This window comes from Lampris incognitus, chromosome 20 (genome assembly GCF_029633865.1).
Source record: "Lampris incognitus isolate fLamInc1 chromosome 20, fLamInc1.hap2, whole genome shotgun sequence".
Taxonomy (NCBI): domain Eukaryota; kingdom Metazoa; phylum Chordata; class Actinopteri; order Lampriformes; family Lampridae; genus Lampris; species Lampris incognitus.
Window position 1 is genome coordinate 5,803,380 of NC_079230.1, and position 22,740 is coordinate 5,826,119.

The 22,740-nt window shown below is 45.8% G+C and overlaps 2 protein-coding genes across 3 annotated transcripts in view; one reads left to right on the plus strand and one right to left on the minus strand.

The window, feature by feature from the left end:
• The window catches only part of LOC130130775 (equilibrative nucleoside transporter 2-like), a 331,770-nt gene that overhangs the window by 38,674 nt on the left and 270,356 nt on the right, over positions 1-22,740 (plus strand). The gene's annotated exons all lie outside the window — the stretch shown is intronic.
• zgc:101810 (uncharacterized protein LOC493612 homolog) lies at positions 9,113-21,244 on the minus strand. 2 transcript variants are annotated; one of them, XM_056300599.1, is made up of 9 exons: positions 21,106-21,244; positions 20,020-20,130; positions 17,977-18,135; positions 16,006-16,135; positions 14,227-14,363; positions 13,399-13,548; positions 11,858-12,003; positions 11,263-11,395; positions 9,113-9,829 (listed from the first exon to the last, which is right to left on the minus strand). In XM_056300599.1, exons 1-9 carry the CDS (start codon positions 21,151-21,153, stop codon positions 9,659-9,661), a joined length of 1,185 nt encoding a protein of 394 aa, XP_056156574.1. In that variant the 5' UTR covers positions 21,154-21,244; the 3' UTR covers positions 9,113-9,658. The 2 variants fall into 2 exon arrangements, with proteins under 2 accessions (XP_056156574.1, XP_056156575.1); XM_056300600.1 differs by lacking the exons at positions 14,227-14,363; positions 16,006-16,135.

The following is a 22,740-nucleotide window of genomic DNA, read 5'->3' on the forward strand; positions in this document are numbered from 1 at the left end:
CACCACTGGGGGCAGCCATGATTAAGTTTTTCCTCAAAATGTGTTAAAACACGAGGCTTGCGAGCCAGGTTTTCACGTCACGAGTTAACGTCTGGTTACGCACTGCATTTACAGCGTTCAGAGAAGGCGGCCCATCCAAGATGTGTCGCTTTTAGTTTTGTTGCTGGTGATGCAAGCCAACCGCAAAAGCCAACCGCAACTCCCAAGGCCGATAGTCTTTCACCGACAGTGTGCCCTTAACACAGGTGTTCGCCTTACAAAGCCGGCAAAAATTGTTCAGACATCAGAACTGCAAAGATTAGAAAAGATGAGATAAAACTTCGTTCTTCCCAAGGGGGAGTGCCATGCCAACAATTGCTCAAGAGACCTACAGTTGCAAGATGTGTGTGGCCATCGAAACACAGCAGGGTCAGTTGTCCAGAGAGGTGACACACACTGACGTGTGTGATTTTTCTTTTTCCTCGATGGTGTCTTCATTTTATTTCATTCTGTTCCTAATGCCAGGAGGAGGAAGAAATGGAACAGGATAAAGAAGATGTAATGAAGAAAAAAATGAGGAGTGTGGGCTTCCCATTTTTAAAATAATTGTCCCGGATGTTGATGTAGTGTCCTCCATTATTTCACAGATATTTCCGCCAGTTGTGTTCTGCTGGTTCATATTAACATGTCTGCTGTTTCTATAAGGAGGCTCCAACAACTTCCTGGAGTTATTCTGAACCACTGCCTCACATTTAGGCTTGATTCAGCCAATCCAAGGTGTAGTGATCTCCAGGAAAACACAACTATACCACAAAATAAAGACAAAACGTTTCGATCCAATGATGAACTCCTGTTTTAATCCCAAAAGGTGCACTTTGTTTGCATTCTGTTCATATAGGTTTGTGTTTGTGTACCTTGCTACGTGTACAGGAGGTAGAGCGGGTCGTCTAGTAATCAGAAGGTTGCTGATTCGAGCCCTGGCCCCTGCAGAGAGCATGTTGAAGTGTCCTTGAGCAAGACACTCAACCCCCTAACTGCTCCTGATGAGGTTGGCGCCTTGCATGGCAGCCTCCGCCACCAGTGTGTGAATGTGTGAATGTGAGGCACACACTGTAAAGCACTTTGAGTGGTTGGTAGACTAGAAAAGTGCGACATAAATGCAGTCCATTTGCCATGTACCTGTCTTTTTTAATGCCTAACAAACCTAATTGCTTTTAAACTGACTTCTAAAGGAGGAAGCTAAGATGATGTGTCGGTGTATGTGTTGGTTATATGGAGGAGAATCAGAATCCTTTTATTGGCCAAGAATATGTTTGCACATACATAGAACTTAGCTTAGTGGTTGCTTGTGTATTTGTTGAAGACATAATAAAACACAATATAAGGCAATAAAAACAGTAGATGAAATAGTATATAAGCGACTTAGAAAACAAATAGATGATAGAAAAAAGATGAGATCAGAAACAATACAGAATATATGGTGACACTTTAAGTACATATAGTGTTAGTTAATAGGTACTAAGGCCCTTATAGGTCCTTATAAAATGCTTATTAACATTATTATGTGTTAATAAGACTATTTACTACCACAACTTGTGGCTGCTCCTGTTAGGGGTCTCAACAGCGGCTCATCCGTTTCCATCTCTGCTTTGTTAATAGGACTATATCAGTGTTAATAACAGCATCATAAACACATGTTCAGCCACTAGGTAGCACTTGGGGAAAAATGCAAAACCTACTTTTTCACACTCATTTTAGGTTGTAAGTGCAATCTGCATAAAACTTTTCACGTAGCGTCCAAGGACTCGTGTGATTAAAAGTTATTGAAGAATTATGACAGTCCACAAAATGCAAAAGTTATGACTTATAATGGCCTTATTATCTATTGACTAACACTTACTATATGCACTTAATGTGCGTCACTGACTATGTTATTGCACTGAAAGTAATTCACTGTTGTAATTCACTGTTGAATATTGCGCTATGTTGGAAAAGTAACAAATGAGTAGATAACAGGTGGTGGTAGTGTTGTGTGGTAGTGATGGGGCACAGCGGGGGGAAGTGTAGAAGTGACTAACCATTCAGGAGCTTTATTGCATGTGGAAGTAGTAGCTATTCTTGTGGCAGATAGTTCGATTTTTCACAGTGGAACCTCCTTCCAGAGGGGCGCTATTGGAGCATATGATGAGTGGGGGGGGTCGCTAATGATTTTTTTCTACCCTTCTTCTTGACCTGGAAGTGTAGAGGTCTGGAAGGGTAGACAGGTCATAGCCATTGATCTCCTCTGATGACTTGTTGCAGTCTTGCCCTATCCTGGGCGTTGGCCAACAAATACAGGACAGTTATTGAGGAGGAGAGGATGGACTTGATGATAGCGATGTAAAACTGGACCATCATCCTCATTGGCAGGTTGGATTTCCTCAGTTGCCTGAGGAAAAACGTCCTCTGCTGTACCTTTTTTGTGACAGTGTTGATGTGGTCCTCTCATTTCAGTTCTCGGGAGATTGTGGTTACCAGGAACTTAAAGGAGTCCGTCATGGAGACTGGTGAACCCTGGATGATGATTGGGGGGGGGGTTCCTGAAGTCCACTATCATCTCTAGTCTTTAGACTTTAGGGCATTTAGCTCCAGGTTATTTTCATTGCACCATGAAGTCAACTGCTTAATCTCCTGTATGTATGCTGGCTCATTGTCGTTGCAGATGAGGCTGATAACTGTCGTGTTGTCAGCGAACTTCAGGAGCTTTACAGAGGGATGACAGGAGGTGCAGTGATTTGTGTAGAGGGATTAGAGGAGAGGAGAAAGCATGTGCTCCTGTGGTAGTCTGTGCTGATGGACAGGGAGCCGCTGGTGAATTTTCCCAAACTGACCTTCTGTGGCCTGTCTGTGAGGAAGCTGGTAATCCACCTAGAGATGGGTTCAGACACGGACAGTTGGGAGTAGAGAAGCTCCGGGATGCTTGTGTTGAAGGTGGTGCTAAATTCCACAAACAGGACACTGGCATGTGTCCCTGGAGAGTCAAGATGGTGCAGCAGGAAGTGCAGACCCATGTTGATGGCTTTGTCCACAGATCGGTTTGCTCTGTAAGCAAACTGCAAGGGATCCAGTAGTTCGTCTGTAGTGGCTTTTAAATCCGATTGTAGCAGTCTCTTGAAGGTCTTCATGACTACAGTGGTCCAGGCAACAGGCTTATAGTCATTAAGCCCTGTTATCTTGGGTTTTTTCGTGACAGAGATGATGGTGGACATCTTGAAACATACAGGGACAATGCAGAGGTCCAGCAAATGGTTGACAACCTCTAAGTATAGGTGCTAGCTGATTAGCACAGTGCTTCAGGCAAGTGGGGGAGACTCCATTTGGCCTGGGGGCTTTCCTCACTTCCTGTCGTTCAAAGAGCTTCCTGACATTTGTTTCCTGATCATCAGAGCAGTGGGGGCGGGGTGGTAACTGGGGGAGACTTGGATTGGTTGTTTGATGAGCGAGGTGTCAGAGCAGGATTAGGGGGCGGGGCAGGGTATGCAGGCTGGAGATAATTTGGTTGGACTGCTGGTAGGTGTGGATTCTTGGGGGTGATGAGATGATCCAGGTTAAACGATGGCCTTTCAAACCTACAGCAATACCCATTCAGGGCCTCTGCAAGATGGGGGTTGTCTGTGGGGTGAGGCTTCTCTTTCTCTTGTGGTTTGTGATGGCCTGCAGGCCCCTCCAAACTATTGACGAGACGTTGGCTGAAAAGCGGTTTTCCAGCTTTGCAGTGGAGTCCCGCTTAGCAATTTTGATTTTCTTTTCCAGTCTATATTTGGCCTGCTAGAAGGGAATTTTATTCCCACTCCTATATGCTGCCTCTGCAGCAACAGTAGTCCTCAAACTGCAACATCAGAAGTAGTACTTCAGGTAGTACTTCAGACAAAACACCTGCATGTCACTCACCACTTTGCGTGCATTTCATTGGAGAGGATTAGATTTTAGACATTTTTAGAGGTAATCCACCGACGGGGTGAGGGGCACTGGCTTTCACCGTGCATTTCAACAGGCTGTCACACATTTATGACTCGACTGTGCACACACACACACACACATACACAAACATTTTAAAGGCTTTATTTGCAGCCACTAAGTTAAATCAAAATGAACACAGGATTCAAATGTCTCACACACTAATACACGCACACGCCACCAAACACCGAGCCGCTGTTACTACACACACGGGGCCTGTTCAGCGCTCTCCTATCAGTCATTCCTCTGGCCGTGAATAATGGTTTTCACCGGGTGCCATGCAGTAGCCCTGTTGTCCGCAGCCTTTCTGTGTTGTCACGTGGTGCCTCCCGCTGGCTTCAAATAGTCGATCTAACTCACCCGGCAGCCAGATTTTCCACTGACACAGGCGGGGGATCAGTGAGCCAAGTGCTATGAAGAAGTGGGCGGTCAGATAACATGAAATTTATTGAGCTGCATCTACCCGCTGAAGCAGGCAAACACAATATGCACACGGACAGTGAGGAGCTCAGTGATTCTGTAAGTTGATGCTTTCGGGGGGTTTTCTGTGTGTGTGTGTATGTGTGTCCATGCGGTGACCTGTTGATGATAATTGTTTATTTTTATTTATTTATTTATTTTATGGTAACTATTTTGCTAGGTGTGTACCTGGATGGATACATATATATAGAGGGTGGTAGCTGTATGGGGAATGTAGGATGGCAGTTGGGGCGTGGGTGTATTAGCGTGTGTGTGTGTGTGTGTGTGTGTCAGTAAACAGGTTGCTCAAGGCTCCTCAAGTTTGGATATTTAGCTAATCAAATGTGTTCAGCAGTGTGTGTGTGTGTGTGTGCGTCTCTTGTGTGAAGGCAGCAGGATGAAGGTAGGTGGTTGTTGTGTTATATAATGGCTTTATTACAGTACAGTTAGTGTTGAGTGTTGAACAGTAAGTGAACAAGTGAAAGTCACGTTGATGATTATTTCAATTGTTTTCTTTTTTTTCACACTTTCAACCTGCATGAGTCAGAGTTTTTATTGCACCTCCGCATCTGAAGTACGTTTTTGTAGCTCAGTGTTGGTAATTACCAAAAAACTTTTGACAGAACACCGATGCAGTACGATCGTGATGGACTGGTCGATTAGCTTGTATATGGACGTGTTCATGTGGGACAATATTTGTAACTGAGGCTGCATACGGTACAAAACACTGATATGATGGTTTATATCGATTAGAATCAAATCAATAAGCTTCTTGATCTCAGTTTGTGTTTGTTTAACCATTGTGTTCTGTTTGAGTCAAAATTACCCCGTTTTGATTCACAACTATTACCCATGAATATTGTTAACATTGTTAATCCAGCTGAAGATATGTTGTGTATTTTTTTAAAAGTTTTAAAATTGTATTACTATGAAATCCAAGGTGGCCTGGGTCAATGTGACTGGTGAACACCTCCATTGCTGATAATACTGAACAGAACATGAGGGTGAAGCTGCTTTTGTACCATTCCTTACCATGTATTTTTATTTAGAAAGTCATGAACAGGATTTTAACTCGCTCATTTTGCTTTGTCAGTCTTAACACATCTCTTGCTCCCCCTCCTGCGTCCTCTGCCTCGTTCACTCTCTCTCTCCTGCTCTTACAGTCCCTCCCATCTCCCCTTTTGACCTTGCTTTGTTTTTTTGCCCATGTACTGGATGTCGGCATATACATGCTAAGCCCTCTCTCTCTCTCTTTGCCTTTCTGTCTCTTTCTCTCCAGAGGTGTGTTCGGATACTGTTCCAGGACGGGGAGCGGAGCTCAGTGCGGACCTTGCAGTGGAGAGCCGGAGAGTCCAGCCAGGCCCTGGCACAGCTGTGTGCCGCCACCTTCGGCGTGTCCGACCCTCAGCAATACACCCTGTACTGGCGCAGCGGCGGGGAGATGAGGGCTCTGCCGCCGCAGGCACAGCCGCAGGACCTGGCCAGCCACAGCGAGGGCGGCCCCTCGCTCTCTTACCTGAGGACCGACCACGACTTCAGCAAGATGAGGCGTCTGACCAGGGGTGGTGCCGTCGACCTGAGCGAGTCAGTGTGTGAGGAGTGAGTGGGAGAAATGCTGCGACCGGAGGCGAGGAGAGCGGATGATCACTCATTTTCACTCCTTATCTCTTTCTCTCTCTTTTTCCTCTCTCTCTCTCCTGATCTATCTCTTTTCTCTCTGCTGGTGTTGGAGGCTAAAAAACAAAAAGCTGTGTTGTGTCCCCTCATGGGTCAGGGCATGTTTTCCAAAAAAGCCACAGCCCATTTTAAGACTAAGACTGGACCTGAAACGGTTATACTTTCCCCCCTCAAATGGACCAACATACAAAGCAGAGCAGGACCGATGTAGAGGCCTCTGCCAAACGTTGTACTGTGAACCATACAAAGTGGCTGATATTCAAAATGGAGTGTGCGATATTTGTAACATGGAATACGTGTAATATTGTAAATGGCATTTTGGTGTTTTTTGAAACATGAACCCAGAGATATACTTCGAAGGGAATGCGTCATGAGAAACTGGGGAGGCGTTCGTCCAAAAAGAGATCAACAGACTGTTGCCTGGAAACAAAAAACGTCCCAGAAATGTAGACGAGAAGGCAAACTGTCCAACCCAGTCGTATTCTATTACCGTTTTTACAAGTATAGCTCTGGGTGAATGTAAAAGCTAGTTGGATGTTGTATTACTTCACCTCTGTTCATAACAGTCTGCAGATCCTTGGCCGGAGCCATGTCACGTCGGGTCCGAAGATCCAAAACCTTAAGTTATTGCTACAGTTGGACTGGCAAAAAAAAAGCGGAGAGAGATGTTTTGTACACACTGGAACAGCCAAGACCAAACCTCAATACCAAAGTCAAGTTTGTAAAGATGGCTTACGACAATCTGACTGTAGTCTTAGTGCATGAACACAACATGCACGACAATTAGCTTGTCCAAAGGCATCCTGACAACGCCCATTCTGTGACACTTCAGATCAAGTGTTGATTTCAGTCACCCATAAAAGACGTTTACTTGGCAAGCTTTATGATCACTGTTCAACTTTCACACTCACCCAGACGAACCATTTTGTTTTTTAAAATGTTGTCTTTGGGCGAGAAAGCAGGCTGTCTTACTGACTATAATAGCGACCTTTTTTAAAAAAAAATTATTGCAGGATTAGGGCAGTGGTTCTCAACCTTTTTGGGGTCCTGGACCCCCTGCGTATTTTTGATCTACCCTGAGGACCCCTCCACCTGATCTTGGGGGAGGGGGGTTACAATTTGATAGAAACAGTAGAAACTGCATTTTAAATTGCATTATAGCATTTATTCACTCTTTGGGGCAAAAATAAGAGCTTTCAGTTGTAACTTAGATATAATTTTCAGATATATGTAACAACAGAATTTTTATGCAGTAACTTTTAACTTGCAATTACACCACGGACCACTAGGGGTCCGCGGACCCCCGGTTGAGAAACACTGGATTTAGGGGATAAGAATAGGAGGGTGGTGAGGGCTAATAGCAGCCCTGTGTCCTGGAAAACTCGTTTTGCGTTACGTTTGCAAGGTTTCCTGACCGAAATTGGCCAATATTAAACCCTTTTCTGTTAACCGTGTAAAACGTATATTTTTAAAAATAACTGTAATAAAGTATAACATCTCACCTTGGTGTGGCTTGTACAAATCTTAATTTCAAACGCCAACGACGCTCCTGTTCTTCTTCTTCTTCTTCTACGCTTCGTTTTCTGAAACTCGCGCGGGAAAAAAACCCGCCAGCGGCCGTGGCGACAACAACGAACGCAAGTTAGGCGCATATTAAAAAAAGGCGTAGAAGAAGTATTGTCCGCATTAACGGACACGTTTGAGCGTAGACTCGGGCAGGACAAGCCACGCTAAGGTAAGACGTTGTATTTTATCACGAACAGTTTCACATAACGCGTGTTTTGTTTGACTCGAGTAGTAGAAAAGGGGCCGGCAAGTTTCGGCCGGGAAACCTTGCCCGACGCGATTCAAAAGCGCGCCAAACGAGTTCAGGCTAGCTTGCCAGGGCTAAGCTAACACGGGCCGTAGCAGGGACGTGGAAGGCCGGAAGCCGCGGAGACGCCCAGCCGGGCGTATTCGGACCTTTTACCCCTCCACATTAGCGGTCAACCCCCGCCCCCCGTATCGTTTCAAACTGCTTTTCCGCTTTCCTTTCCTTTCTGCCGTCGTTTCTCTGGCTGCGCTGTAAATATGGCGGGCCGTCGGCCCTCGCCGGTGTCTGGTTGAACGTAACCGTCAGTCACCAGCTGATTGGAGGGGAGGCCTCTGCTGCCAGGCGTCACTACCAACCGACTGTTAGTTAGTGAGCACATGGTTTTATCATGCAGCGGTGGGAAAACCCGGTCCAGAAAGTAAAAACCCTAACCGGGTCTTTACTCCGTCCATGTATTAGACCCGCTGATTTGGGAAACTAGTCGGCGCAATCTGACGGTTTAGAACATGGCTGGAGTAAAGACCCGGTTAGGGTTTTTACTTTCTGGACCGCCCCCCCCCACCTCTGGTTTTATGAAAATAACAAGATTGTTTTAATTGTGGGGTGGATAACGTCATGACTGTGAGCATTATTCGGAGTTTTTAACCTGGCCGAGGGAGTCGATTTTCAAACTACATGTTTTAAATATTGCATGCGTTCTTCATTGGGTATTACATGTGGCGGTTCAGCGAATGTGATTCGTGTGTGCGTGAGCGCGCGCGCGCGCGTGACGCATGTGTTGATCGTGTGCCACTTTACAGAAGTCGATATTTAGTTTAATGTGAAACCTGACTGGATTTTTGTCAAGTACTTCAGTATCACAATAAAACCCGCGATATCTGTTCGCCGTGTGGTCACATCGAGTTTCTCTTTTATTGAACTTTGGGATTTTTTAGTGGCTTAAGAAGACGTGAAGCTCTCTGCTTCCTCCCCGAACACTTGATAAGCTTTTACCGTTTTGCTTCTGCTCGGCACTGACAGATTGGCTCTAAAGGAGATGGCCAGAACTCTTAAATTCAATCAGTGGGTTTTATTTTCTGTTTGAGCATTGTGATGTCGAAAGAAATAATGCCTCATTTTTGCTTTTATCAGTTGGGCTATACAAATAAAATTGACTTGATTTCAGCACATTTCTAGTTCATTGACACGTCTTGATAATCGCTCATAGTTCAGTAGCTATTCATATGTGCTTTCTTTTCCCCCCACAGTGCAGTTATGTAGTAAGGACGGACGACATTGTTCATTTTATGTGCTTAGAATTTGCAGTAAAACTCAATTTAATATCATTTCTGACATTACATCGGGGCTGTTGAACACTAATGCCTTGCATGTCATTTATGAAAAGAGTACAAGCTGGCATGGTTCAAATGGCAAACAAAAGCAACCCAAAACAACCGCATGCCGTTGCTGTCTGATATTCCTTTGGCAAGGATTGTCTCTGAAATGGAATAATATAAATGACTGGAATAAAGTAAATGTTTGTTTTCTGCCTTTAAAACCAAATGAATTATTTGACAGGTTTAAAGTCATGCGTCACGGTAACATCAAAATTGTTGGAACTCTTAGCCATGGGTGACAAAACAGTCCAATGCACTCTTTATTTGGGACCTCACGGGGCTAGAGTGACTCCAGATGTCCCGTTTCATTGGCCAGAATAAACTCTTGCTTTTGATTGGCCATTAAATTTCCCAGTTCTTATCTGACCCCGCCCCCCAGTTTGTCCAACACACTCAGGCCTTTCTCCAGGTACTCTGCCCTGCTCAGCCAGAAGGAGTCCTTATCTTTCATGATGTTGGCCAGCACAGCACCGCCCAGGAAAACCATGTGTTTACGCCGGGGAGGGTCCTCGATACGGATCTTAAACTTCTACAGGAAAGAAAGGAAGAAGTCAGATAGATATACAGCACAGTGAGAGCATTCCCTTGTTTGTCTGTTTGTCTGTGCATGAGTGTGTACATGTATTTGTAATATACACCGATCAGCCAAAACATTAAAACCACCTGCCCAATATTGTGTAGTTCCCTCTTGTGCCACCAAAACAGTGCTGACCTGTCGAGGCATGGACTCCACAAGACTTCTGAAGGTGTCCTCTGATATCTGGCACCAAGACGTTAACAGCAGATCCTTTTAAGTCCTGTAAGTTGCAAGGAAGGGCCTCCATGGATTGGACTTGCTTTTCCAGCACATCCCACAGATGCTCGATCGGATTGAGATCTGGGGAATATGGAGGCCAAGGCAACACCTGGAACTCTTTGTCATGTTCCTCAAGCCATTCCTGGACAATTTTTGCAGTGTTGCAGGGAGCATTATCCTGCTGAAAGAGGCCACTGCCATCAGGGAATATTGTTGCCATGAAGGGGTGTACTTGGTCTGCAGCAATGCTTAGGTAGGTGGTACGTGTCAAAGTAACATCCACATGAATGCCAGGACCCAAGGTTTCCCAGCAGAACATTGTCCAGAGCATCACACTGCCTCGACCAGCTTGCCTTCTCCCCATAATGCATCCTGGTGCCATCTCTTCCCCAGATAAATGACGCACACGCACCCGGCTGTCCACATGATGTAAAAGAAAACGTGATTCATCGGACCCGGTCACCTTCTTCCATTGCGCCATGGTCCAGTTCTGACACTTGCGTGTCAATTGTAGGTGCTTTTGGTGGTGGACAGGGTCATCATGGGCACTCTGACTGGTCTGCAGCTATGCAGCCCCATACACAGCAAGCTGTGGTGCACTGTGTGTCCTGACACCTGTCTATCTTAGCCAACATTAATGTTTTCAGCAATTTGAGCTACAGTAGCTCTTCTGTGGGATCAGACCAGATGGGCTAGCCGTCACTCCTCACACGCATAGTCGTTTTAATGTTTTGGCCTATCGACATATGTAATAGCACTGTGACCTTTTTCGTGTCGTGTTCTACCTATAAGACTGAGAAGTTGGCTGTTCTGCACAAAACTCCCTGTATGTGAATCTTCATTTCTTTGTCTGTACTTTAAGTCATTTTGTATTGATTAAAATAGTAGACACTGTTTTGTAAATATTACTTATCCCTCTAAAGAGCCATCTGCCTACCAGGACAGGGTTGCAATAGTCATTTGTATATTTGTTACTAAATTTGTGCGCAAAGTCCTTATTAAGTTCTTGTAAATTAGTGATTTACTAATTGGGGTTGTACCATTCAAACATAAGGGCTGTCATCACTAGTAAAGCCTCAGTAATGTGTAAATCTGATACAAGGCCAGCCGGAGATGACAATGAAACAGAATTTAAGGCCTCAAAATAAATGTGTGTGATATCTTACCGATAGTTTCTGAGTGTCTCCGTTCAGCACCCTCTCCAGGTAGAGCTGTTTAATCTCTCTCTCTAGTCTGGATGGCAGGCCGGGGTACATGGTGGTTCCTCCTGATAACACGATGTGCTTATAGAAGTCAGGCCTGCACAGGAACAACATAAGGACATGGATGAAATGTATGTGCCACTTCAATACAGCACACTGGAAAAAGTGACAAGCTTTGCAAGGGATTTTATTTCAGATCCTGATTTTATTGTACCAACTCAACTTTAGGACATCTTTAATCAAATTGCTTCACTGAGCATAATATTTTCAATTGCAATAAACTGTATTTGATTCATACCAATATGAGCTATTTTGATAAATAATCATGGAAGGTGGAATTGAGATAATTCAAGAAGACTTTAGATGAGAAATCATTCAATACTGAAAAACATTTCATTTACTGAAAATATGAAAGTTATCGCTTTATAACATCTTACAAGCCTGTCATGAACACAACTCTCTGATTTGATTGTCCAACACGGTGTGTTGTCGTGTGTAGTGTGTTATTGTGATGGGTTGTGGATGGTGGTGTGTTGTGTTGTATTGTGACGTCTCATACCTCAGGTCAATGTCAGCAGCCTGGATGGTGTTAAACAGCAGCTCTGCTACTCCTGCTCCCTCCACATTGATGAGGTGAGGCTGGAAAAGGGCCTCAGGGGCCCCGAACCTTTCTCCCCCCACCATTACCTGTCGGCCGTCAGGCAGCTACACCGGGTAGACGGACAAATACTGAGCATAAAACAGCACTGATTTCATCACACATTTTCAAAATAAAGGCCCTGTGGGGCATCCACGTGGCGTAGCGGTCTATTCTGTTGCCTACCAACACAGGTATCACCAGTTCAAATCCCACTGTTACCTCCGGCTTGGTCGGGCGTCCCTACAGATGCTATTGGCCGTATCTGCGGGTGGGAAGCCGGATATGTGTGGGTGTGTCCTGATCGCTGCACTAGCGCCTCCTCTGGTCAGTCGGGGCGCCTGTTCAGGGGGAGGGGAAACCCCTCACTGTCAGGGGAAAAGAAGCGGCTGGTGACTCCACATGTATGGGAGGAGGCATGTGGTAGTCTGCAGCCCTCCCAGGAGCAGCAGAGGGGGTGGAGCAGTGACCGGGACGGCTCAGAGGAGTGGGGTAACTGGCCAGTACAATTCGGGAGAAAAAAGGGTGGGAAATCCTAAAAATAAATAAATGGATAAAGGCCCTTCGGCATGTCCACCGTGGTAGCGCTGACCACAAGTTGTGCATGAAGTGACTTAAAATGCAGAGAGAGAAAATAACTATTAAAATGTGATGTTTACAATGCAGGGAAAAAAGGGTTAACTAGTAAAAGTTTACACTTCTGATATCACAGACTGGATTTAAGAAATGTTCAGAAGTGTAGTAAATTAATGCAGTTAATTTGCATGTGACCTTTGGGACAATACCTGACACGCTCAACTATTGCCAATTTTTTTTAAAACATTTTTTTGGGATTTTCCCCCTTTTTCTCCCCAATTGTACCAATCCAATTACTCCACTCTTCTGAGCTGTCCTGGTCTCTGCTCCACCCCCTCTGCCGATCCGGTGAGGGCTGCAGACTACCACATGCCTCTTCCAATACATGTGGAGTCGCCAGCCGCTTCTTTTCACCTGACAGTGAGGAGTTTCGCCAGGGGGACATAGAGCGTGGAAGGGTCATGCTATTCCCCCCAGTACACCCCCTCCCCGAACAGGCACCCCGACCGACCAGAGGAGGCGCTAGTGCAGCAACCAGGGCACATACCTACATCCGGCTTCCCACCCGCAGACACGGCCAATTGTGTCAGTAGGGACGTCCGACCAAGCCGGAGGTAACACAGGGATTCTAACCGGCGATCCCCGTGTTGGTAGGCAATGGAATAGACCGCCACACCACCCGGAACTAATACCAAATTTTATACTTCAAGTATAGTTTTAAGGCACAAATCTAAATAAGAGGACATGTTAGCATGGACATCTTTGCACTGCAGGAATACATAAAACAAAATGAAAAAAAATCCGTCTGGGTTGTTTTAATGTTTGCCGTCTTGTTTAAAGGCCCATCGTATGAGGCTGTTGCATTGGGAGAGAGGGATTGACGGTACCGTATATGACTCGACCAGCACGGTGGTCTCAGTGGCGAGGCGCTGCTCCTGTTCGATGTTGTAGCCCACATAGCAAAGCTTCTCCTTCAACATGCGCACCGTCTCAAAGTCTGCCGAGTGGTTGAAGGCGTAGCCTCGTAGGAGCAGCAGCTGAGGGAGGAGGATATAAAAATTTTAAAAAAAAACTACCAAAACGTCCCACATCACATTCTACCTCAAACAGTTGGGTTTTTTTGGGGGGGGGGGGTTTCCCCCTTTTTTCTCCCCAATTGTATCCAGCCAATGACCCCATTCTTCTGAGCCGTCCCGGTCGCTGCTCCACCCCTTCTGCTGATCCGGGGAGGGCTCTAGACTACCACATGTCTCGCCAGCCGCTTCTTTTCACCTGAGAGTGAGGAGTTTCACCAGGGGGACATAGCACGTGGGAGGATCACGCTATTCCTCCCAGTTTCCCCTCTACCCCGAATAGACGCCCCGACTGACCAGAGGAGGCGCTAGTGCAGCGACCAGGACACATACCCACATCCGGCTCCCCACCCGCAGACACGGCCAATTGTGTCTGCAGGGACGTCTGAGCAAGCCAGGGGTAACACGAGGATTTGAACCGGCGATCCCCGTGTTGGTAGGCAATGGAATAGACCGCCATGCCACCTGGATGCCCCTTCTTTCTTTTTTTTAAGGGAAAATAACATCTTCAGACTCTATACTTGACTGAATGTCTTGTTGGGAGGGTAGGTTTCTGCTGTGCCTTTGACTAAACACGGTTTCATCTCCAGGATTGAAGACCTTGTGTTGCAGACTCTTGGAGACGAGGCCACCATGTCTCACCTTAATGAGGTAGCGTGTGATGTCACGTCCTGCTATGTCCAGCCTGCGAGTGAGGTGGGGTAACGAAAAGCCCTCATATACTGGACAGATGTGGGTCACACCATCACCCGAGTCGACCACCACACCAGTAAGCAAACCTTAAGACAGAACCAGTTCATTATATAGTGTCAGTACTAAGTCCTAGTAAGTCAGTCTGGAGTCAGAATGTCCACCAAATAGTGTTGGGTGATATGGAAGATAGCAACATCACAATAATCATAGGGAATTTTACAAAATATTGAGATGGGTGACACAGTGGTGCAGTGGCGAGCGCGCAGTTGCCTCACAGCAAGAAGGTCCTGGGTTTGAGCCCTGGGGTAGTCCAATCTTGGGGGTCGTCCTCTGTATCAAGTTTACATGTTCTCCCCGTGTCTGTGTGAGTCTCCCCCAGGTGCTCCAGTTTCCTCCCACAGTCCAAAGACATGTAGGTCAGGTGAGTCAGCCGTACTAAAGTGTCCCTAGGTGTGTGTGTGTGGGGAGGGGGGGGGTGCCTGAGATGGCCTGGCGGCCTGTCCAGGCAGTCTCCCCGCCTGCCGCCCAATGACTGCTGGGATAGGCTTCAGCGTCCCATGACCCTGAGAGCAGGGTAAGCAGTTTGGATGGCTGGATATGTGTATATATATATATATATATATATATATATATATATATATATATATATATCAGTATCTGCTTACACATGCAAAAATACCATGTTTAAGAACCTGGCCGAGGATCATCACATTGAACTGTTTGGTAATGTAAAGTATAATCCATCCATTTTCTGAACCACTTATCCTGCTCTCAGGGTCATGGGATGCTGAAGCCTATCCCAGCAGTCATTGGGCGGCACGCGGGGAGACACCCTGGACAGGCCACCAAGCCATCACAGGGCTGACACACACACACATTCACACCCAGGGACAACTTAGTACAGCCGATTCACCTGACCTACATGGCTTTGGACTTTGGGAGAAAACCGGAGCTCCCGAAGGAAACCCACACAGACACGGGGAGAACACTCCACACAGAGGACGACCCCAAAGGTTGGACTACCCCGGGGCTCGAACCCAGGACCTTCTTGCTGTGAGGTGACCGCGCTATCCACTGCGCCACCGTGCCGCCCTGTATGTGTACAGTATAATATCAAACCAAAACTAGTTTTCAAATAATATTCCCTGAAATATTTCACACCTCATTTTGTGAAACCTTTTAGGTAATCGGTTCTCATAATTAATTTAGACAAAAAAAAAAACCAAAAACTATTAGGATATCATGATGTCCAAATGTAATCCCAGTACAATTCGAGTGAGAGAGGATAAACAATAATGTTGAATTACTGTCCAGCTGTGCAACCAAATGCCTAGTACATCTCATATGTCAGAGTAAATGTCTGGTGTACCTCGTATGTCAGAGTAGATGTCTGGTGAACCTCGTATGTCAGAGTAAATGTCTGGTGTACCTCGTATGTCAGAGTAAAAGGCAACATCAGTTACTGAATGCCTTTTCAGCGAGTGGTCAGTGCACTCAGTCAGTGAATGGGTTTTGTAGGAAATCAGAGAGCATGTTCTTTTCCCATCTATGTCAACTACCCGGTAAATGAAGGGTAATACTGCCAAAAGAAAAGCCCCTTAAACAAACTCCCCCAGTGTGAACTGCTCTGGATAAGAGGATAAGCCTAATGCCTGAAATACAAAATGCATAAAAACTGGAGTGTCCTGTGCCCTAAGCTGTGAGGTTACAGGGGATTGGGCGGCTAACCCTGAGCATAAAGAGTGAGGACAGCCTGAATCGCCACGTAGATGCCGTGGAACTGGTACGTCTCAAACATGACCTCTGTGATCTTCTCACGGTTCTTGATGGGGTTCATGGGAGGCTCCGTTAGCAGCACCTTGTAATGGGAGAACGTTTACAAAGGTTAGATGCGGTATGGGGTAGATGTTTGAGGTTTATTTTAGTACTGTCAGTCAGTGTGATAAGTTCACTCCTGTTTCCCCAAGCGCTGCTATGCACTTAGCTCAAATGGAAAATACACGTTTTTGCAAAAAAACCGGATGTGGGTATGTGTCCTGGTCGCTGCACAAGCGCTTCCTCTGGTCGGTCGGGGCGCCTGTTCAGGAGGGGGGGGGGGGACTAGCGTGATCCTCCCACACGCTACGTCCCCCTGGTGAAACTCCTCACTGTCAGGTGAAAAGAAGCGGCTGGCGACTCCACATGTATCAGAGGAGGCATGTGGTAGTCATCAGCAGAGGGGGTGGAGCAGCGACCGGAACGGCTCGGAAGAGTGGGGTAATTGGCCGGATACACTTGGGGGGAAAAGGCGGGGGGGTCCAAAAACAAAACCTGTCTGAAACCCTGGCTATTGTTGGCAGCAGGTATGTGGAAGAATTGGAAGAACAATTTTTAAAGAGACTCCTGCACGCTTTTTATTGGAAAACCAACATGAGATAATCAGTAGAACGTGTTAACGGAGGAAGGCTTGGCTGTAAAAGATCACAGGACTAATTTGTGATATTGGGCTATACAAATAAAATTGCCTTGACTTGACTAAGTGGAAGGAAGAGACTAGTTGGTTAGGAATTTCATTTTGGATTGAGATTCGTGTTACTTTTAGTCAATTATCCTACTCAACTGACAGACAGTTTTGCTATTTTTCAACAGTGCAAACAAATATGACTTATTTCAAGAAAGGAAATACAAAGTAAGAATTTTATTTTTTTTCTTGTTTATTTCTGATTTCTCCCAATTTAGTGGCCAATCGATCCCTAGTTTTAGTTCAAACTCCACCGTCATACTGCATGCGTTCACCAACCGCATCTCTCTGGCCGGCAGTCTTGAAGGAGACGCCTCGCCGCTTCCGTGACAAGGCGACTCCAAGCTGAACCACAGCTTTTTCCGACACACCCAGAGACGCATTCATGGGACGAACACAAGCCGACTCCACCCCCCTCCCGAAGACAGTGTTGCCAATTATTGCTGCTTCATCAACTCCGGCCATAGTCGGATCTGACAAAGAATTTTATTTTGAGAGAACCAAGTTCAGAACGTCTTGAAACCTTTTCTTTCGATCTTGAATAAGGTAAAATTTTCTGAAGGCAACAAAATAGTTAGCTGATGGAGTGAGAGAATTTTTTATTTTTCACCCCAATTGTATTCAGCCAATTACCCCACTCTTCCGAGCCTTTCCGGCCTCTGCTCCACCCCCTCTGCCGATCCAGGGAGGGCTGCAAACTACCACATGTCTCCTCCCATACATGTGGAGTCGCCAGCCGCTTCTTTTCACCTGACAGTGAGGAGTTTCACCAGGGGGACGTAGTGTGTGGGAGGATCACGCTATTCCCCCCAGTTCCCCCTCCCCCGCGAGCAGGTGCCCCGACCGACCAGAGGAGGCACAAGTGCAGCGGCCAGGACACATACCCACATCCGGCTTCCCACCCGCAGACAGTTGTGTCTGTAGGGATGCCTGACCAAGCCAGCGGTAACACAGGGATTAAAACTGGGATCCCCGTGTTGGTAGGCAACAGAATAGACCGCTACACTACCCAGACACCCGGAGTGAGATAGTTCGACTAAAACATCCAGGTATGAGCTTAATCACGCTCTTGTTTTAGTTGATATGAAATAAAATCCCTTTCCATGTTCATCAGTTTTTTCAAAGGAAGACAGTTCACGTGAAGTAAAACTACAAACGGTTCCCTCGTAATGCCGCTGTGTGGTCACATGGTCCTGTACCTTGCAGTCTGGAGGGCTGATGTCGAGGCGCTCGGGGCCAAAAGTGTAGTCCCACAGATGAAGCATGTCTTCCCAGCTGCGTACCATGCCGTTCTCCATGGGATATGACACCTCCAGCAGGGAGCGACATTCGCTGGCCTCGTCGCCAACCATCAGGTCCTGAGGGAAAAGGGTCAGGGGGTAATTAAGGCTTTATGGAGGGGCACTTTGAAAGTAGCATAGCAAAAGCACAGGCGATCACCGTTTTGTGATGTGTTCCTTTATTAATGGGTCTGAAAAAGCTTTGTTTATCATCTAACGCATGTTGATGGGTAGGGTATCAGAGAGAATGTGGTTAGTCTCAGTTCAGCCGGTGGGATTGTCCTTGAACGGTGCTGAAGGGATTACAGGTGTAAAAGGTTTGGCCTTTTGCTCCCGCTGGTCTTATCTGCATGACCTCAGCCAGTAACTAGTTAAGATGGATATTTGCAGAATTACAGGTGCCGTTGCTGCTCAGAGATCCTCTCCAAGGTCACATACCCAAGTGACTTACACCATGTCTGAGGAGGCCAACAGGTGTCAGATTAGCGCTCTTATTCTAAAACACTTTAACGCATACGAGTTTAGAAGTAAGAAGAGCTTAGGGATCAGGGAAAGAACACAAGGGGATTTTGTTTTGACATATTTTGACTCCAACGAGGTCAGTCCCCAGTGTTACCACTGTGGCCACCATGACATATAAAGGACCACTATGGAAATGTTGTGTTGAAATTAACTTTCATATTTATTCAGCTGAGAACATCTCATATACTTCCATTCCCTCAAACCAACAATCTTCCCCTGGTTTGAATGAACAAAAACATGCTGTCATGTAGATTTTACCAACAATCTATCTTTTTTATAGGTTTGTGATTATGGTGAAACAAATGTGGGTCAGTTGTATCTTCTCTGACATACAGTAGTAAATCATAGTAAATATTTGTTACAGTTTGTGCCACTTACTACCACTGTTTCGTTGTTGTTGTTGTTGTTGTTGTCATGACAGGACCATCATATATTTCTATGAGACCATTTAACCCACACATTGAAGAAGGTGGTCCGTAGGAGCAAGACAGAATACATATGCGTGAATGAGAGGGAGGACAGTGGAATGGTGAGGATGCAAGGAGTAGAGGTGACGAAGGCATATGGGTTTAAATACTTGGGGTCAACTGCCCAAAGTAATGGGGAGTGCAGAAGAGAGGTGAAGAAGAGAGCGCAGGCAGGGTGGAGTGGCTGGAGAAGAGTGTCGGGAGTGATTTGTGACAGAAGGGTATCAGCAAGAGTTAAAGGGAAGGTTTACAAGATGGTTGTGAGACCAGCTATGTTGTATGGTTTGGAGACAGTGGCACTGATGAAAAGACAGGAGGAGGAGCTGGAGGTGACAGAGTTGAAGATGCTAAGACTTTAATTGGGAGTGATGAAGAAGGACAGGATTAGGAACGAGTTTATTAGAGGGACAGCTCGGGTTGGACAGTTTGGAGACAAAGCAAGATTGAGATGGTTTGGACATGTGTGGAGGAGAGATGCTGTGTATAGTATTGGGGGAAGGATGCTGAATATGGAGCTGCCAGGGGAGAGGAAAACAGGAAGGCCAAAGAGGAAGTTTATGGATGTGGTGAGGGAGGACATGCAGGCGGCTGGTGTGACAGAGGAAGATGCAGAGGACAGGAAGGGATGGAAATGGATGATCCGCTGTGGCGCCCCCTAACGGGAGCAGCTGAAAGTAGTAGTAGATTGAAGAAGGTGGTCGTAATGACTAAGATGAGCTCAAACAGCATAAAATTATGATGTAAAGTTGAATACATTGGACTTTGGTGTCACTTTTCAATATTTCATGAAAATCTTTTCTTGTATCTTTCTCTTGAATCGTGTTTGACGATAACCCAGTCCTGCCCATCACAAAGGAGTCAGAACAAGAATATCTTTAAACACCAGGTACAGCAGATGTACAGGAAGTGCAGATTAAGATAGAAGAACCAGGCCATACATCGAACCCTATGTAGGTGGGAAGACTGACCTCACCTTTATCTCGATGTTGCCGACTTTGGTGTTTGATCTGATTGTTGGCCGCCCCACCAAGGCAGGGAAGATGTGCTCGGGGAAGTTGGAGCCAGCAAAGCCACACTTGACAAACTGGAGACAATGAGACACGTTTAAAAGCATTTGATTTACTTTGAAAGCGGTTAAGGCAAAGATCTGGTTGAGGCTGATGGTGAGATCGTAGTTTTCAGCACATATTAGAGACTGTTTGGAGAAAATGCTATACTCATACAAACTAATTCAATTACTAAGTGCAAATATATTCCAGAAGTACCAAGTTACGTCAGTCAATACAGTGAGATGGTGTTTTCAGGTGCCGTGGCTGTTATTTTTACACAGCTTTGCCTTTTAGAGGAAACATTTTGGACTGTCTGGACATGTCTGTTTGATGATGGTGCATTCTGTAGCCTGCAGGTGTGTAATACATTCCAAAGGGAGGCGTGCAGCTGAGGGCAAATCTGGCAGCGACCATCCGAAGCCCACAGGTATGGGCTGCACTACAGGTGGTCATCTTTATGACGTTGTAAACTGCACTGCACATGCATAAATATCATTTAAACAATGCGGCACAAATTTGTAGGGTAACTCAAAAGGTCTTTGTACCTGGGCTTGTCAAATCTCACTTCCTGGTTCTCGTCCAATAGTGGCTCACTTCAAAGCATCACAACCATAAATGGCTGTGTGCGCACACAGGAGGTACAGTGACAAGTCCAGACAGATGTGGAATCAGTGTGCATTGTGTACACAATCTGAAAGACTGTCTTTCTTAACCAGCTAACACAACATGAACAAAGCCTACCTAACTATAACTTAGTGGGCTTTTTGAAAATCATAGTAAAACACTGATTATTCAAAGCATTTTAGATGTAATATACTTTAAACATCAGAATGACATTGAAGTTATCATGCATTACGTTTGTAGGAATTTCAATCCCACGGTCCTAACGCTACTTGAGAGAAAACACCCAATCCAAAATCAACGCACAGATGAAGAAACTACACTACACATACGACACATGTACTCTCCGCACTGAGAAAGCAGCTTTTGGGTCGACAAGACAAACTTACGCCTGTCCCGTTGTCACAGACCACCACCTTCCTTCCGTCGCTGTCCATGGTGAAATCAGTCTATTCCCACCGAGCCGGGCGCCCAGTTAATGCATTCACAAAAAACGTGTAGCAGTTTAAGCCAGGTTGGAAGGCTGCAGACAGGATTTCTCCCTGCAGCTCCTCTGTGAATGGGTGTGTTGACATCAGGATGAAGACGCCCAGCTGCAGAGAGGGAGGGGAGACGGGCCTTGTTGATGTCATTTTGTAGTAACATGCTGTGTTTTTGAGTGTGGGCACCTCTCCCTTTCCCATTAGGCATTGTGCGCGTGGTGTGTGTGGCGAGGCGATTGATGATGTGTTCTTTCCCGTGTTATAACTTTGTTAAAAGAAACACTCAACGGTAGGGCAAGTGCTCAACAAATAAGGAGCAAAATAATCCAGTGAGTCAAGTAAATTCTCTATGAGGCAGTATAAGCCTGTTTCATGCCATAAGCATGATACACACGTGACATTTATTAGATGTTGTATTTTTTTAAATATTTTAACTGCCTGCCCTTCCAACTGTGCCCCAACACCACCCCAATATATGATATACATAAATTACCCCATTTGACATTACCTTGTTATATTCTAAATGTAGGCTATTTCAAACAGCACCCTGGCCCTTTAAATGCTTTTTCAAAACAAGCCCCAGCCCCTTACCCCATGGGTTGTAATGTTTTCTACCCCACCAGTGGTTGCTGTGCATGGTAACTACCTACCCATTGGTTGTAATAGTTCAGATGTTTTCTCCTCTCACTGGTTGCTGTCCACTAAAATAAGGGGTGTGACGCGGGGCAACGTAAATCCAAAGGAGTTGAATCAAGTGCAACTGGACTTGGTATATATCCGTGAAGACGTTTCGCCTCTCATCCAAGAGGCTTCCTCAGTTCGTGCCTTTCTGACTAGACCAAGCTAGTCTGACTGGCTGCTGATGAGACTCAGAATTTATCCTCTATGGGTCGTTGTCAGAGCTATTGATATGCGTGGCTCTTTGTGATCCGATGTCCACCAACACCCGTCGCTAACAGAGCCATAGATATGAGTGGCTCTTTTGTGTACCGATGTTTGGCCACGCCCGTCGTTATCGGAGCTATTGATATGCGTGGCTGGAGAGCCACGCATATAGATGTAGGAAAAAAACTTTTACTATGTAGCAGTACAGGCTTGTTTCGTGCGTCGCGTGCTCATCAGCTGCTATTGTGATTCAACAAAGAAGCCCACAAAGAGGAAGGCCAAAGATTTATGGATGTGGTGAGGGAGGACATGCAGGTGGCTGGCGTGACAGAGGACGATGCAGAGGACAGGAAGAGATGGAAACGGGTGGTCCGCTGTGGCGACCCCTAACGAGAGTAGCCGAAAACAGTAGTAGTAGAAAGAACATTGTGTAAATCAAAAAACGAGCCGTGTACAGTGAGTTTGGATAAAAATAGTTTTATTTATTTACATAAAATGTTTACAAAATACATATTTTCAGTGCAGTGATGTGTGATAGGTGTGCAGTAAGACAGGAAACGGTGGTTGGCCTCTGAGCATGTCTCAGTGTCATGAGGACACGTTTGTTTATGACTGGGTCTCACTGTATGTGACCGAGGCACGCTGATGTTCATCTCT

Excerpts from the sequence above, each read along its gene's own strand:
- zgc:101810 (XM_056300599.1), bottom strand. The coding sequence starts at position 21,153 with ATGGACAGCGACGGAAGGAAGGTGGTGGTCTGTGACAACGGGACAGGC. Across the intron at positions 12,004-13,398 it reads TGCTGGTCGAGTCATATACG|CTGCCTGACGGCCGACAGGT; the intron begins GTACCGTCAATC and ends TACCCGGTGTAG. Across the intron at positions 9,830-11,262 it reads GAGACACTCAGAAACTATCG|AAGTTTAAGATCCGTATCGA; the intron begins GTAAGATATCAC and ends TCTTTCCTGTAG.